Below are 16,715 nucleotides of genomic sequence, written 5' to 3' on the forward strand. Positions count from 1 at the left end.
GCTCTGAGCCCCCGGACTCAGGCAATAGGAACCTGCTTCTTCTTGCTTTTATTCAGCTCCCTAACAAGACAGATGGCGTTTGCTCTCACATTTATGTTCCCCACCGCCCCAAAGCACACAGGTTTTTCAGCTGCTGATCTCAAATGAAACAGTGTTAGAACTGCGAATACTTCATATACCTGACAGCTGGCATCATTTCCGGAGACCTGAATGCCAGAACAATTCCTAGAGACAATGTGAACTCTTGCCATCATGTCTCTGTGCTCAGCAGAGCTATCTGAACCACACAGGGGCATTTCCGGCCAAACTGATTTACAAACACAACATAGTATCACAGATCATTACAGTGCAGGTCTATTAAGGCAAATGTCACTGATAATTCTAATCTAGGGCCAGTGCTAGGGATTTCTCAGTGGCGAGCTTTTAAATGCCGCTGCTGAAGGCCAGCACCTCCCCTCCAGGCTAGGCAGTCCTGGCTCTGTTAAGTCTCCCATTTCTCTCCTACGTGAAAATAACCCTATTGTTTTTGTTGACTGAAAAGTAAATTCAAATACGTCTTTAAAAATTCGGTTGATGTACAAGTGTATGAGAAGTTCCCATAACCCCACCCCAGGCACCCCAATGCGAGTGTTCCTCGGCGATGCTTTCCTCACCCCCCCAACCTCAAGCAGACTTACTAGTTCCAGTCTCAAACTGGGCCAGCCTGGCCAGAGCCAGGCAATTGTAAGCGGCTTCCCTCTCACCAGGATTCGAGGCCATAGAGCGCAGGGCAAGGAAGCCACTCGGGAATTCAGGCAGGACCTCTCATTACCTACTCCTTGGTCCCTAAAAAAGAGAACTGATGATATATTTCAAGAGATTTGGTTGTTAAGGTAAATAACTAATGGGTTTTTGGTCCCAGAAGAGGCTGGGGAGACCCAAATTCCTGTCACTGTCCCTGTCATTGTCCAGACACCCACGTCTCCCCCAGGTTTATAGTTTAAGGGACTGCTTCAAATTTTGTCAACCTTAGCGCCCATTTCACCATGAATTATGGATCCAAAATAATGTCCATGAAAGATCTTGTTTTCTGATCCTGGATCCCCTAGGCTCTGGACCTTCCAACTTTTTGAAGCCCAGGCTTCCCACTCATCCCTACCAGGATAAAACTTCAGACGCCCGTGGACCGGGCAGGTGGCAGAAACCAGTGGGCCAGGTGGCAAACTGGCGGGTGTAGGCTCAAGGGGGCGTTTGTTTCCTTGTGGGGCTGAGGAACTAGTGTTGCCAGATGTGGGGTAAGAGAAACCAGAAATCTGGATTTATGTGAAATTTTCTGATTTTTGAAATGTTAGCAATTAATTCACATTTAAAAATATACAGTGTGGCTCAAAGGAACCAGTCTGGAGGAAGCTACCTCTTGTTCACTGTGTAGACTGTCCTACAGAGGGCTTTGCACAGGGCTGGTTCAGCTCCTCACTTCAGTATTTACCCCAAGAGCCGAGGCCTGTTTCTATCTAGTGCCAGGAAATATGGTGCAACCTTAACTCTAATAACAAAGTCCCTGAGCCCACGTCCACCAGCAGATGCAGTGTGCTTTCTCATTGTTTGAACTGGCGAAGAGTGACCAGAGGGCACGGTGCTCATGTAACTCCCTGGAGAGGCTGCTTTTCCTGCACTGGTCAGTCCTCAGCTGCTCTTTGACAGACAGCGAACTCTGTCCCCAGCCCTGGAGCTTGTGGGTGCCTCTGCCACTGGCCGCATCCCTGTGAACAATGCATTCTCTCTGTCTCTGTCCCTCTCCAGCTCCCAGAGTGATGCCAGCCTGGGAGTGGTTTCACCTGCCCTTCCGCTGGCCTGTGGTTCTGGCGTTATTTCCCCATTCTTGTAGTTAATCAAACTGGCTCACGTGTAAGAAGCTGACAAAGGAACGTGTTGGTTAGCAAGACTAGAAACTGTTCTTCCTAGATCTACTACAAACAGTATCATTGATAAAAGGATCCCTTCTCTAACGTGTGCACTTTGCTAAGTGGTGAAAGTGTCAGTAGACAATGGACTTTCTGTTGCCTTATTACTTCAAGTTATAGACCAGCCTGTCTCGATTATCACCCAGGAGGCGGTGCAGGGCCTCTGCTAACTGGACCTGGGGAGGGGCAGGTATAATGAAGGAGACAAATGGGTTTAGTGTCTCTCATTCCCTGAAAAGCTTTCCAGAACTCAGGAACCCAGGAATCCATATTCTCATAGAAGTGGTTCCAATTTGACCCCCCTTGCTCGGTGGTCAGATAATTAAAGGTGAGGCCGTCACCCACAGGCCCCGGCCGAGCCATTCTTGAACATTAGTTGCTGCCTCACAAATGGGGAAAGTCTTTTTCAATTCACCTTCTTCTTCAATTTTCAGTAATTGAGCTAATGCCAGCTGTTCTAAGGTAAGCGTGTTTAGTATGGGACTAAGCATAAAACAGGAACACAAAGTGTAAAGATGAAGTTATCCTCACAGACTATTCAGCTACCAAAGTGGCCTTCAGGTGACAGCAGCCTCCCGAGTCTCCTCCGTCTGCTCTGAAGCTCCTCCCTCCTTTCCTCTCATTTCAGGGCTGACTGCCCCGCCAGCTTCCACTGCTGGACAGGCTTCCTCAAATGCAGATGAGCTTGTCCGCACGGAAATCCTCCAGTGACTCCTGTTTTTAAGACAAAGTCCCAACTCCCCAGCCCGGCACTCAGGATCTGGCCCCGTGCGCTCTACTCCTCACCATTCATTCTTCTAACCTCAAATGGTCTCTGCCCCTCCTTTGCCTAAATAATTCTTCATGTCAAATGTCATCTCTCAGAAATCTTCCTACTCCCGCCCCAGCACCCTGGCCAAACTGCCTCCTCTGGCTCCATCGAATCTTGGGCAAACGGAGGTGCTGTGCGGGGGCCACGTGAGGGCTCGGCGGGGGCTGCTCACGGGGCCTCACTAGTCACTCTTCTTCCTCCTCAGTACATGACAGCATAGGCTTCATTCCTCAGCCTCCCGTTCAGCTAGAAGTGGCCATATAACTCCACACTGGCCAGAAGAATGTAGGCCAAGGTACTGCGTGAAACTTCTCTGAAATGTCCCCCAAGAGGGGGGCTGGCCCTTCTCTCCTGGCTGGAACGAGGAGGGCATGGTGGGGGCTCTGGCTGCCATCTGGGCCCATGTGACGACCTTGGAAATGGAAACCACACCAGGCAGAACTACAAGACAGGAGCTGCGGTCTCTGACATTGCCAAGGGCTGGTCCTGCCTCAGCCAGACCACCTCCAACTCTGAACATGGGAGAGAAAATAAACTTGCTTGTTTAAACCACTGTTATATTGAGAACTGTTCTGATAACCGGGCCTATTCAAACCAGCGCCCTCCCTGTCACTGCCTCGTGCCTCTCACGTGAACGTAGGCACACTGAGCCACCCAGGGGTTCGAAGCTAATTCTGACTGCCATCCTCACTGCGGGGCACATCTCCATGGTTAGAGCGCTATCCTCGAGTGCCCTGAGCACTGACCACCCATGCTGTCCCTCTACAAGGCCACAGTGAGTGGTCTACTGGTAGGGACACTATCTTTTACATCCGTGTTTCTGGCCCCTGGTACAGAATATGCTACTGTCTATAAACACCGAAACTGGTTTTTCTGAAGGAAGCAGAGAATATCTAAAATAAGTGTTTTCCACCTCAGGAAGATCCAATGAGCCAATCTGGGCCAAGTCTGTGCCCATCTTCCAAGTGAGTACTAAGAATCCCTCTCTCTCCCCAGAGCTTAGTATTTTTTATATGCTTATAGACATTCTTCTGGGAAGATGTCATCAGGGCTGCTGTCATCCTCAGATGAGAACTGTGACCTCACAAGAGTTAAGAATCACTGCACTGGAAAAACTACTGTTAAAGAAACTGTCTTTAAAGCTTAAAAATTACTTACTTGCTTTCCATTAAGTATCTCCTTAACATTTTTAAAAAATATGAACATCTTTTAGAAAGTAATAACAACTCAACTTTTCCTATCCTGGAAAGTAAAAAGTTGTAACATTTAAGTTATGCTTGTGAATATTTTCCCTACCTGTTATAAGCTCCATTTCAAAAAACAGGATTGTTAACTGAGAGAAATATTCTAGAAATATTTATAATGCAAACAGAAGGAGCTATGATTAGAGGTGGAGCCTTCTTTTATCATTTAGCTTTAACTATAAACCTGGCTCCAGAAATGGACCTATCCTAGAAACTGGCTGGCACCGGGTGGGCGCTGATAACTCTAGTTCCCAGCTAGTGATCACAGACCAGTTCCGCACGCTGCTACCCTGGCAACATTCATGCTAGTGCCAGGTCAATAACCGATCAATCTTTCATCTTATTTTAAAAACAGAGATATAATATGCATTTAATTTCATTCAATAAATCAATTCCACATAACTTACCATCTCTTAGAAAATTCAGGAGACAGCAAACGTCAGACATGAAAAATTACATGAACGCAGTGTGATGCACTGGAGAGGAACGAGTGCACCATGGCAGTCAGGAGTTGTAATTTAAATGTACCACAAGAAGAAAAGCAAAACTACTGTAATTTATTGCTGTATCTATGCTTCCCAGTATAGCTATAATATTATAAGTAGCTACAAAGTGCCACCTTCTGGTTTAAAACTGTGCAACATCTTTATTTCTTTTTAAATGCCATTTTTTGATGGACGTATAACAACGGCAGCAGTTACAAAATGTTGTCTGAGTACTTTTGAGAGCTCAAAACAAAGATCTGTGTATAGGCTGAATAAAAAGATGTTCAATTAATAGTGCACATAGTGTAACTTTAACAACATCTTTCATTGGAATTTTCGTGTAAACCTTAATAGAGATGTGACTCTCAGAGACCAAAAAGTAAAATATCTTTTCCTTTCACGGTTTACTGAGGTGGTCTGCATTCTCGCAAATGATTTACAAAATACAAGAAATGTTGCGTGTGGGTATTAGGCATAAAGTATTTCATTTTCTTACAGAAGGAGCAGCAGGAGGACAGGGGGCCTAGCAGACACCCTGTCACCACCTTTCCCAAGGACGGACGCCCCCAAGAATGGCAGTGGAAACCTGGCAGCAAGCCACCCTTACAATTCTTTTTGGTTGTTTTAAAATACAAGCACTTCCTGACATTTCCCTCCCCGGCCCATGAGCCCCACCCCCACTTGGCAGGATACAAACCCACGTCCTCTTGCTTAGTTTTCCCCTTAGAATTACTTACAGGATGCTTACAGATACGGTACAAACTAGTATGAAATTAACGATAGTTTGCATTTCCAGACACACTCCTGTGGTGAAATAAGCACACCACGCCAATTCCGAAGGCCGGTCCAAAGCTAAGGTGACTCAGAGGCATTTGCATCCGTGACCGCAGAGACAGGCTTCTTGCTGGCTGGGATGGATTCGCCGACTCTGTCCTCAACAGTGGCCGGGGCCTTGGGAGTGGGGGGCGTCACACCCACGGTGAGTGCGGACGCGGCATCTGCCCTTGCAGTGGTCGGGACAGGGTCGGAGGGTGGGCTGCCGGTGGGTGGGAGAGAGGACAGCAGCTCTGTGGAGCCTGCTGCGGAAGAGACCTCTGGAACCAAAGGGAATGACGGGAGGAACTCGGATGGCATGGGGAGAGATGCAAGGCCAGGTAAGTTTTGGGGAGGCAGGGAAGGAAGAGGTGGCAAACCTAGGACAAAAACGGCATAGATCACACATCCTCCCAGCACTAGAAGAGCAGCAGTCAGCATCACACGACTATTAATTTGCATTTCGTTAAGGAAACTGAAGCTGAGGAGAGACAATACAAATCACAACTTCTGATTATCCTCAGTTGGAGGCCAGGACAGAGTTAAATATTCACTGCAGGACCAGCTGGCCAGGAGGAAAGGTTCCCTCGTGTGACTCAGCCCAGAGCTCAGGGAGGAAATGATTCCCCCAGCCAGGATGGACAGGAGCCCACCCAGCCTGCGATGCAGCTACACGGAGTGCCCAGCAGGAGGAGCCCCTCTCCCGGGCCAGCTGCAGGTGGGTTTAAGCTGCCCTCTGGACACACAAGCGGAAGAGGAGACACAGGGGCCAGGCCTCCGGTGAACGTTTCACAAGGGAGGGGCCTGCTGCGTAGCCCCTGGCATTAGCCTCACCAGAAGTACTCAGCCTTTATATCTATTCATAGTATAACTATTCATAGTACACTTGGCAGGTTTATTGTAATGATTTTAAAATGCAGATGAAGGGAAAGAGTATTACTTCTTTAAGAAACAAAGGAAAAGCAGGTTGTAAAACAGGTTTGCGGCAACCTGGGGCCTGGTGAAACCCTTAATGCTCTTAAGAGTCTGTCAATCTGGGGAAAGGGCAGAGCCAGAAGCCAAGAATACAGGGCACAAAAGAAAAGACAAAGGGAGCACTGAGACAGTAAACATTAGTTTGAACTTATTGACTTCATTTGTTTTTTAACCCATTGCGCTGAAAAGCAAATGGGTAACGAATACGTGTAGATGATGAGTGTTACAACAGGGGCCGTTAGAAACGTGGCAATGTACACCACGGTGTAATAAGATCACTCGTTGACATCACTGATAGGCCAAATTCCTGAGATTAGCAATTAAAAGTCAGACCTGACTTGTGGCCATCTCAAAGCTAAAGATAATCTGGGCAATCATTAACCAGAAGAGCAGACTTGTGGGGACATTCTGCTGCTTCATTTTCATCAGTGCATAAAATCTGAGCGTAAACACTCTGAATATCTGTGAACTTAACTATTTGTAGCTAAAATCTCTCACAGTTTTTGTTATAAAAAATTTGTTAATAATGAAGAATATTTATCAAGCAGCAGGCCCAGCTAGCCTCAGCCACGCAAAACAGGTATCACTACTCCCCGGGTGGCAGCTGCCCAAAACATGAGGAGAATCACAGGGAGTTCATCTGCCCCCACTGAGTGAACTGCGCACACCTCCCATCCAACTCAGCCCAGCAAGGCCACGCCACTGCTCCTGACTTCTACAGCTGGCCTTTGTGGGGCTTGAGCTGTCAGGCGCAGGAGAGGAGAAAGCAGGGCGGGGGGGGGGGGGGCGGGGGGAAGGCAGCCAGGCAGAGGAGCATCACAAAGACACTCCTCCTCCTCTTCTTTTTCAAGCTTTTTAAATAAAAAAGATTGATTTTTATTTGAAGCAGCTGAAATTTGTTAAACTGATCTGCCCTTGCCAGAAAAAGACTGAAATAGAGGACTGCCTTTCCTGGATAAAGCTTTTTATTAGACAGAGTCCTAGGAAGGCAAGATGGGCAACATACCCGGGTTCATGAGCTCTGGTAAGCTGACACCTGGCACGACGTGCGGGGCAGGGAGGTTGAGATTGGGGAGGGCAGGGAGGTTTGGCAGTCCTGCTGGTAAAGGCATCAGACCTGAAGAGAAGGCAGAAGACAAAAGATAAACCATCCAATCCTTGCATATTGAAGAAAATACTACCCACTTCAAAGTGAGAATACCAGAAGTCCACTTACCGTGTGGCAGTTTTGTATCGTAACAACAGTAACAATAACAAAATCTCTCCCAAGTGAAGCATCCTTCTATACCTAAGTGATTAGATGGCTAAGTGGGTAAGGGTTAAAACAAACACACACTTCTGAACCCGAAAGCAAGAATGATCCTGGCCTGTGTCTTGGAGAAGGGGCTGATTTATCTCAGCAAATATGGAACTGATTTTCTTTGATGGTTGAGGTTTACAGTCTCTCAGCTTTTATTTTTTCTTTTTCCTTTTTAATTTCAGACTTACAGTTGCTAATTTATATGAGGAATCCCCATGTATATCTTTCACTCAAACTTCTCAAATGTTAACATTTTACCACACTTCCTTTATCATTCTGTGTGTGCACACATTTGGTTAATGGCTTAATATGTCTGTGTAATGACATCTTTAGCCATACAATTAAAGGCTCTCACAATGCAAGTATATTTGATCACTGAAATAATATCTGATCGTTATCTGCTGGATAAAGGGACTTGGTCTTCACAGTAAGTGAAATAAACAAAAATCTAACCTAACATTAGAGCTACTGAAGACTCAAGTAAGGACTGCTCTCCTCCACGACACAATGTCTTATTCACTAAACAATGACCAGAAAGCCCTGTGATGAAGGACGGACAGTCTATATACTCCTTATTCCTGCCTCAGGTTGCACTGGGGGCAGGGAGGATGGTTGGCTGGGGTTAAGGAGCCCAAGGCTCAGCAGCTGACTAGCTGGTGACAGCAGTTCATTGCCACTTGGTCTCACTTATCACAAAGTTACAGCAGAGATAGAAAGAGAGTAAAAGACATAAATAGTCACCGCAAAGGTATAAATTTTTTTCACTGTTTTCTAAGATGCAAAATATCAGTAAAGCTATTGTTATTACATATATGTCTCCAGCTGCTTACCTGGTAATGTAGTAGCTGGGTTCATTGGCGGCACAGAAGTGAGGGACTGGTTTACTTGTGGTGGCAATAATGGTACTGTTGGTACACCTAAAATAAAAGCACAACCTTTTAAAAATTTCAGTTGATAAGGAATGAGCAGACTATCTCAGACAGTCTTCAGTCCCTTCCCTCCCGCCGTGGTCAGGTCTTCACTCAGTGTGACTTTAGTCAGTTGGTCTCTGGCTGCATCACTGCCACAGCTCATCCACCTGCTCTGCCCTTGGCCCTTCGCAATGGCTGTTAGCAGACCATGAGCCAAGAGGGCGGGGGGCTCTGCAAGCCCTCCGCAGCTAAGTAAAACCGGGTAAGAGTTTTACTCCTGACCTAAGCAGGGCTGGATTAGAAAACTGTTTTGGAAATTTGGAAATGGGACACAAGGATCCTAATCAGTCTCTATTGGGCTCCTGACCTAAAAGGCCACGTACACCTGGGGCTGCTGGGGGGCTATGTGCCCCATGAAACAGTGAATTCTGGTCTGTGAAAGAGAATGATGTACATGGCCTGAAAGAGACAGAAGAGCATGTGGACCTCCAGAGATGGGGAGAATGACCTGGCTTCCTGAATCTTCATTTCCTTTTGACCTTAGATTCTGGGACACTCCTTTGAAGTCTAGTACATTCCCACTTTTACTGCTGTTAGTTTGAGGAGGTCATGTTCTTTACATTCAAGTAACTCTTACGATACCACCTAATAAAGATTACCTATTAATGTTTACCACCTACTCAAGTGGGAGGTTTTGCTGATGTCCAAACAACAGTAATACTGCACATGGATTCTAGATTTTGTCTTACAGAGATCTGCTTAAATATGGTAGCAAGAATGAATTGTGCCTAAAAGTCTGAAGCAACCATTTTCAGATAGCTTTTAAAATTTATTTAGTAATGTATTCACTTTTTTGCAGAAATTGGAGCCATGCAAAAATAGAAGAGGGTTCTTTGTTTTATCAGATTCTCAAAGGGGTTGGATGGTTGGTTGGTGTGTTCAGTCTTTAAAGTTTGGGTGGGGGGCACCTACTATATGTCAGACATTGTTCTAGGCACTGAGGAACTTTACAGCATAAAGAAAATAGAAATCACTACCTTCTGGAAATCTACATTCTGATAAGGGGCAGAAAAAGAAAGGGAGACAGGAAGTGTGAGAGGGTCACATCGATTAATGTCATTTCAAAATGATATATTCATTTTCTGAAAATTTCTTAATCCAAAATTTTCAAATCTACAGAGGTTTTTTTTTAAACCACATACTTTAATGTTTCTACAGTTACTGTTTGGGCTACTTTGCAGCAATATAATTAAAGCAAAGACAGAGAAATAAATGCTTAACAAAAAGTGGTTTCTCACATGTTATAATGCTAGAACATTTGAGTGTTTTTAAATTTATTTACTCAAAGTGAAAATGCTGATTTCTTTCAGTCTCCTTTGAGCAATTTCTGCTTTATTTACGTCTCTGTCTTTTAATATTCAAGAAACCATTTCTCTACAGTGTAATAAGACCAGGGATCTCAGTGCATGTGCTTACATGACAATATAACTGTAATGTAATTAGGGAAGATTTAAAATGCCTCTCAAAAGAAACTGGAACTTGAAGAGAGATGTCAGCTATCTCCTAAAGCCAGAACACTTTGCACTGGAACACTTACTGTAAAGCCTGGTGAGAGTTATCAGACACAGATTGGATTGCTGTCTTGGAAAGTCTATTCAGGAATAAACTAAAAAACCATTCCTTACATCTGATGCGATGTAAGAAAAAAATCTTAATATCATAAAAAGAACTCAAACACTGCTTGAATGAAATAAACTTTAAAATCTCTTCCAGATGTATCCATGACTTGATACTGATGACACTAACATTTAATGTCATCTAGGAAATATTCTAAAACTGGACTGTGGTGATGATTGCACAACTCCATAAATTTACTAAAAATCATTGAATTCTATACTTGCAGTGAGTTAATTTTATGGTATGCAAATTATACCTCAATAAAGCTGGGAAAAAAACCCAGCAAAGAGCAGGGGGTAGGGAGGTAGGTTACCGTACTGATAACTGGTGATGCTGGGCGGTGGGGGCTGGTTGTACTACTTGTTACGCAAATGAATCTTTATTAATAGTCATCTACTTTTGAATATGTTTCAAGTTTTTAATTATAAAAAATAAAAAATTTAAATTTCATACATATCTTTGGGAAATAAAACAAAGACTCTGAAAAGGTCTGAGATTTGAACCTAGGGGACAAACTCCAGGGATCATACTGTTGACCTTAACTGCATCTTGATGGGCTGTTTTAAATCCATTCGAGAACAAAGTGGAATATGATCAAATTTGGAATATAAATATTAAAAAAAGAGCTCAAGAATAAAAGGCTATTAATGAAATAAAACTAAACAATGACACAGTATTTCATCCACTTAGTCAACATTGAGTATATAATATACTCTTGGTATAAAGAAAGAAAACCAGAAAACAGGAGATTTAAAAAAAGGAAAGGATAATTCAAAAAGAGTCATGTACCACAATGTTCATTGCAGCTCTATTTACAATAGCCAGGACATGGAAGCAACCTAAGTGTCCATCAACAGATGAATGGATAAAGAAGATGTGGCAAATATATACAATGGAATATTACTCAGCCATAAAAAGAAACGAAATTGAGTTATTTGTAGTGAGGTGGATGGACCTAGAGTCTGTCATACAGAGTGAAATAAGTCAGAAAGAGAAAAACAAATACCGTATGCTAACACATATATATGGAATCTAAAAAAAAAAAAAAAAAATGGTTCTGAAGAACCTGGGGGCAGGACAGGAATAAAGATGCAGACATAGAGAAGGACTTGAGGACATGGGGAGGGGGAAGGATAAGCTGGAACAAAGTGAGAGAGTGGCATGGACATATATACACTACCAAATGTAAAATAGATAGCTAGTGGGAAGCAGCCGCATAGCACTGGGAGATCAGCTCGGTGCTTTGTGACCACCTACAGGGGTGGGATAGGGAGGATGGGAGGGAGACTCAAGAGGAAGGAGATATGGGGATATATGTAAATGTATAGCTGATTCACTTTGTTATAAAGCAGAAACTAACACACCATTGTAAAGCAATTATACTCCAATAAAGATGTTAAAAATAAATAAATAAAGGAAAGGGAAAAATAAACTCTATCAACATACCAAGTTAAGAACTGTATCATGTGACCAAGCAATTCTAATTTCTGGGTATATAACCAAGAAAAATGAAAACATATGTCCATGCAAAAACTTGTACACAAATGTTCACAGCAGCATTATTCATAATAGCCAAAAAGTAGAAACAATCCAAATGTCCCTCAACCGATGAATGGATAAACAAAATGTGGCATATCCATGCAATGGAACATTATTTAGCCATAAAAAAAGATGAATTATTAATATATGCTATGACATGAATGAACCTGGATAACACTATTCTAAGGAAAAGAAGCCAGAGAGGAAGGTCACAGAAGACCACATATTATATGAAATGTCTAGATTAGAAAGAGAAAGTAGATTAGTAATTGCCTAGGCCTGTGGGATTGGGGGAAAACAGGGAGTGACCGGGTACAGGGTGTTTTTTGGGGGTAATGAAATGTTCTAAATTGATTGAGGTGATGGTTGCAAAACCCACTAAATTGTATACTGTAAATGGGTAAATTGAATGCTATGTGAACTACATCTCCAGAAAGCTGTTGAAAAAAACCAAAACAAACAAACAAAAAAGGAGTATATTAGGTAGAACAAGGAGTACAGAAAAAGAGGAGATAGGCGTATGTCCCCTGAGCAAGACTGAGTCCCTAGGAAAGGAATGGTAAACTGCTCACTTTTGTATCCCCAGTGTCTACTACTTAGGGGATATGCAAACATTTGTTGAGTAAATAGAGCTATTAAACAGAAATTAAAGGTAGAATCCTGACTCTACAACAAGACAAGCCCAAGGTCTAAAATTGTCTGAGAAGAGGTTCAAATGCCTGTGATGATTTAGTACCAGCTTTCAGACAGGGCCTGTCAATGCAGAGCACGTTTACAGTTTTCAAAGTACACTGGCATCAACTTTTAAAATTCTACAGCTTGGGACAGATAACAATATCGTGTAAAACAAAGTAGACTGAAAACAGAATCTATTTTTCTGCACACCTGTACTGAGAACATTACTGACAGCTGGTGGAGTTGAGCTAATAGAAAGTCCAGACAGACTCTGTTCAATTTCTGTAGTTCCTGGTGATGACAAAGACGGGGGATTAACTGAGGACAGCTGGACCTTCCAAAAAAAAGAAAGAAAAAAGGAAAATTACTCAAATTTACTTAAAAGAGAATATAAACATTGGCTCTCACCGGTCCTACAGATACCTTTTTCGATCATGTACTAACTGTCAAAAGTTTTCACCTGGCACTTTGGCTTTCAGACACTCCTTCCTAATTTTGATACGTGCCAAGGACCACGCACTGTAAACATCTCCCCCTCCTGTCACTTCCAGTCTTTTAACACATGGCATCTAGCCCATCATACACACTGTTCTAGCCACTTCGACACCAGGAGGAGATTCTCTCTCCTCCTTCCTAGCCAGCCAAAAAAGATTATACTCAACCCTTAAAGCACCACTGCTTTCTTCTTCTTTGAATTCTCAGCCAGTTTCGTGTTTTCAATTTTCACTGCTCATGGAAGAAGTCAGCTGAAGTCTTAACACCATGATAGATTCCTTAAAAATTTCTTAAGATGTCTAACCTCATGAGCCCTCCTTACCTTTTCTCATCAATGAATGAATGTGGCAGCCAGATCTCTACCTTCTGGGAGCATGGGGTGGGGGTGGGAATGAATCTATATGGACTCTACAGATGGGTGGATGGGTGATTTCACCTCTGAATCCTCCAACTTATGCCAGCTCCAGTGCCCTCTGGCACATTCCAACATAACTTGTATTCTGGCCCTTCTCCCTAGCTGCCATTTCACCCTCTGGTCTTCTCAGACTGCCCATAGCGCCTCATCTGGGGCAGAGAGCACTGATTGGGGCAGCAGATATGGTAGCAGGAGTCTAAACATACAACAACACTGGTTCTGGTCATGAGCCAATGATGGATGGGGGTGAGGAGAGGTTACACTTCCCCATAGCTCCCCTTCACTTCCTCTAGAATTGTGGATGGCCCAACCATGCACCATAAAATGACAGTGGCAGCAGCCCTTTCTTTACAACTGTAGCATTTTCTTTTTGAATGTTTGGTTTTTATTTAGTCATGCAGAAGAGTTAACTGGCCTGTAAGGCCTGCACAGGAAACATTTGAAAAGCCTATAAGCCTGCACAGATACCTCTTATTCTTTAAAAAGCCTCGCTTTGATCCTGTAATACTTCCCACACCCCTAGCTCTCTTTGCTTTCCCAGTCAAGTTTCTTGAAATAGGAAGCAGCAGCTATCATCACCTTATCACTCACCACTCACCCTCTATCTCCTGTAAGTTGGTATCTGCATCTCATCAAGCCTTAAGGTGCTCTAGCCCGGGACATGTTTTTTCACTCCTTCTCTCACCTGACTTCTCTGCAGTACCTCACAGAGCTGCCTATGCCCCCTTTCCTGAAGCTCTGTTCTCTCCCTTTGGCCTTCTCCTGAGCTTCCTTTGTTGAATCCCCTTTCTCTGCCCATCCATTTAAACACTAGGGATGTTCAAGATTCTGGCCTCGGTCCTCTGACCCACCAAGGCCCAGTCCCTTGATGATTTTTATCAATGTTCATTGGATTAAATTACCCTCTCTCTGCTGATTCCCAAATCTGTATCTCTAGCCTTGCCCTCTTTCCTGAAATCTAGAACCAGAAAATATCCATTTGGATATCCTACAGGAACTTCAAATCCAACACTTCAATATTTAACTCATCATCTGCCCAGTCTCAAATAAGTGCTACCACCCCACACATCTACTCATTTGGGTGGAAAGTTATGGTATAATCAGGCAGTAAAGTTATCTTACCTCCATAAATCCATCTTTAAGAGGAGTAATAGGTGTACCAGTCATCTGTCCTGGAAGAGAAATTTTCTTTCCTTCTTCAAATGGGCGTGTAGGTATTCGATGCAAATAACCATATCCAATGCCACATCCTAGGCTATGAAGATATTTTTTTCTTAAAGTTATTGTTATCAATCACAGCTTGCATTTTTGAGGTTTTGAAACAGAAAAACAAATCTCCATTCTTTTAAATACTGTCATCTTATCAAAAGTCTCCTCTGATAACCCTTTATTAAATAGCACCCTTCTCGCCACCACAGACACTAACCGTACTCTCCTTTATTTTTCTTCAAGTATTTATCACCATCCAACACATTGCATATTTATTTGTTTATTTTGTCTCTCCCAATAAAATGGTAAGGTCCTTGAAGGCAGAGACCTTGTTATGTTTACTGCCTTAACAGTTCCTGGCACATGGCAGACACTAAGTAATTATTTGCTCAATGAATGACATATAGCCTTTCCACTGAAGAGCTCCAAGCACTTTTGTATGTTGATGTCATTTACACAACCTATAGGTCTATTTCAGAACCTGACACATATCAATCTAAATTAATCCAGATTCCTTCTAATGCATCCTCCCAATGCCACCAGAGATATCTTTCTAATAAGATACAATCACTTTACAGAGTGATCTTTCCATAGTCTGTTGTCTTCTTTCCAGAGTCTGTTGTCTTCCCAACATTCCCTTTTCCTTCTTCCCTTTGGAGAACTACTCCTCTGCCGTTCTGTGGAGCACGGGTGGGACTGTCAAGCAGGGGGCCTGTCCTGCCCAAAACAAGGAGTGGCTCATGACCAGAGCCAGGCCAATTTACCTCTCTTGCCCAGGGCTGCAAATCTTGGAAGTGACAGAAAATACCAAAATGGCTTTATCCCTTCAGTAGAAAGTGATGAAATTGCCAATTAGTTCTTCCTTTCTAAATCCCTAAAGGTGTCTGAGTCCTGTCCTTTCCCATTCTGAGTCTTTGATTATATGAGTGACTCCGTAGCTATAAATTCATGTCTGCTGCAGCTGGTTTCTACTATTTGGAACCAAAGAACCCTCACTGTTACAATATTATAGAACTAACACTGCCCGAAGTATATCCAAATTCCAGACCACGGTATTTAAGGCTTTTCACAATCAGGTTCCAACTTATGTTTCCATCACAATTGCTTTTATTTTCCAAACTACTTGCACTTTCTGAGTAGGACATACACAGGTATCACTGTGCCTCTCTCCTGCCAGGGCATCTGTTATTTCCATGGGTACTACTACCACCAAAAGCTGGGAGAGCAGGCAGTGGCCAACTTCGGCTCTTCCTTATCCAAATCTGATTTCATAAGAATGCTTCATATTAAAAAATTACTTGTTCCCTCTTCTCTCACTTTTCCTCCCTTATACCATCAAGCTGCAAATTTTACTGAACTGGATCTCAGATAGATTTAGAGGAAGAAAGAAAGATTAAATAATTTATACTGATCAATACAAGCCTTTCAGAGGTAGCTACATTTAAAAACAAGGTGCTTATTAATCAAAAGAACTAAGTGGTGGTAGAGAAGGCACTTGAGGCAAGAGGGAGACCTCCATAAATTTAAAGACAGCCCAAGAATGAAGCTAAGAAAAATGTGCTGTAATGAAAGCAATGTGGTCAGCCTCTGAGGAAGGAATGAAAACCAGAGGCACACATATGCCAAACGGGGGCAGACTCAGGAAAGTGGTCTGTATGGGCCTGTCTAAAGCAACGGCTGATCAGTGGTACTAAACCATGTCAATAGGAAAAATGTCTTCCATAGAAAAGGAATAACTGCTAAAGTCTAGAAAAGAAGGGCTCCAAGAACAAGAATGTAGCAGTGTTTAGTCAACAGAATTAAAAATTAATGAACTAGTAATGTTCTTTGCTGTTGAACTTCACCATCTAGAATCTCTTCCTTAGACTTTCATTTCATGCTCACCAAGCAATCTTGTGGTAGTAATAGGATCTAAGTATTATTCTAACTGGAGAGGGGGTATTTTTCTATTGTAAACGGAAAATTTGCCACTCTAATGAAGACAGAAGCTTCTTTGCAAATTTAGTTTATATGAGGCAGTCCCTCTGAAATGAAATCAACTTTGAATACCTTAAGAAGATCATCTTTCTGTGTGTTTACAAACCTGGACAAAGGACAATGATAACTTGGTCAAGTATGGCCCCCAGACAGGCCACATTTTCTATCTCATTTTCTCAAATTGCAACAAGTTAGCATTCTGGTGACAATATACATTTAGCTGTAGAACCTCAGGTAGTGTGGGTA

General features: G+C 43.0%; 1 protein-coding gene across 1 annotated transcript in view; it reads right to left on the reverse strand.

Annotated features, from left to right (window-relative positions):
* Positions 1-4,535: 4,535 nt before the first annotated feature.
* Positions 4,536-16,715, reverse strand: part of GORASP2 (golgi reassembly stacking protein 2) — a 29,154-nt gene continuing 16,974 nt past the window's right edge. Inside the window, exons 6-10 of the mRNA XM_082395415.1 lie at positions 14,406-14,538; positions 12,584-12,707; positions 8,402-8,488; positions 7,278-7,388; positions 4,536-5,676 (exon numbers count right to left, since the gene is read on the reverse strand). Of these exons, the coding sequence (XP_082251541.1) occupies positions 5,336-5,676; positions 7,278-7,388; positions 8,402-8,488; positions 12,584-12,707; positions 14,406-14,538 (796 nt within the window). The 3' untranslated portion in view covers positions 4,536-5,335. The remainder of the gene's footprint in view (positions 5,677-7,277; positions 7,389-8,401; positions 8,489-12,583; positions 12,708-14,405; positions 14,539-16,715) is intronic.

This window comes from Balaenoptera borealis (genome assembly GCF_965194805.1).
Source record: "Balaenoptera borealis genome assembly, chromosome: 6".
NCBI classification, from domain to species: domain Eukaryota; kingdom Metazoa; phylum Chordata; class Mammalia; order Artiodactyla; family Balaenopteridae; genus Balaenoptera; species Balaenoptera borealis.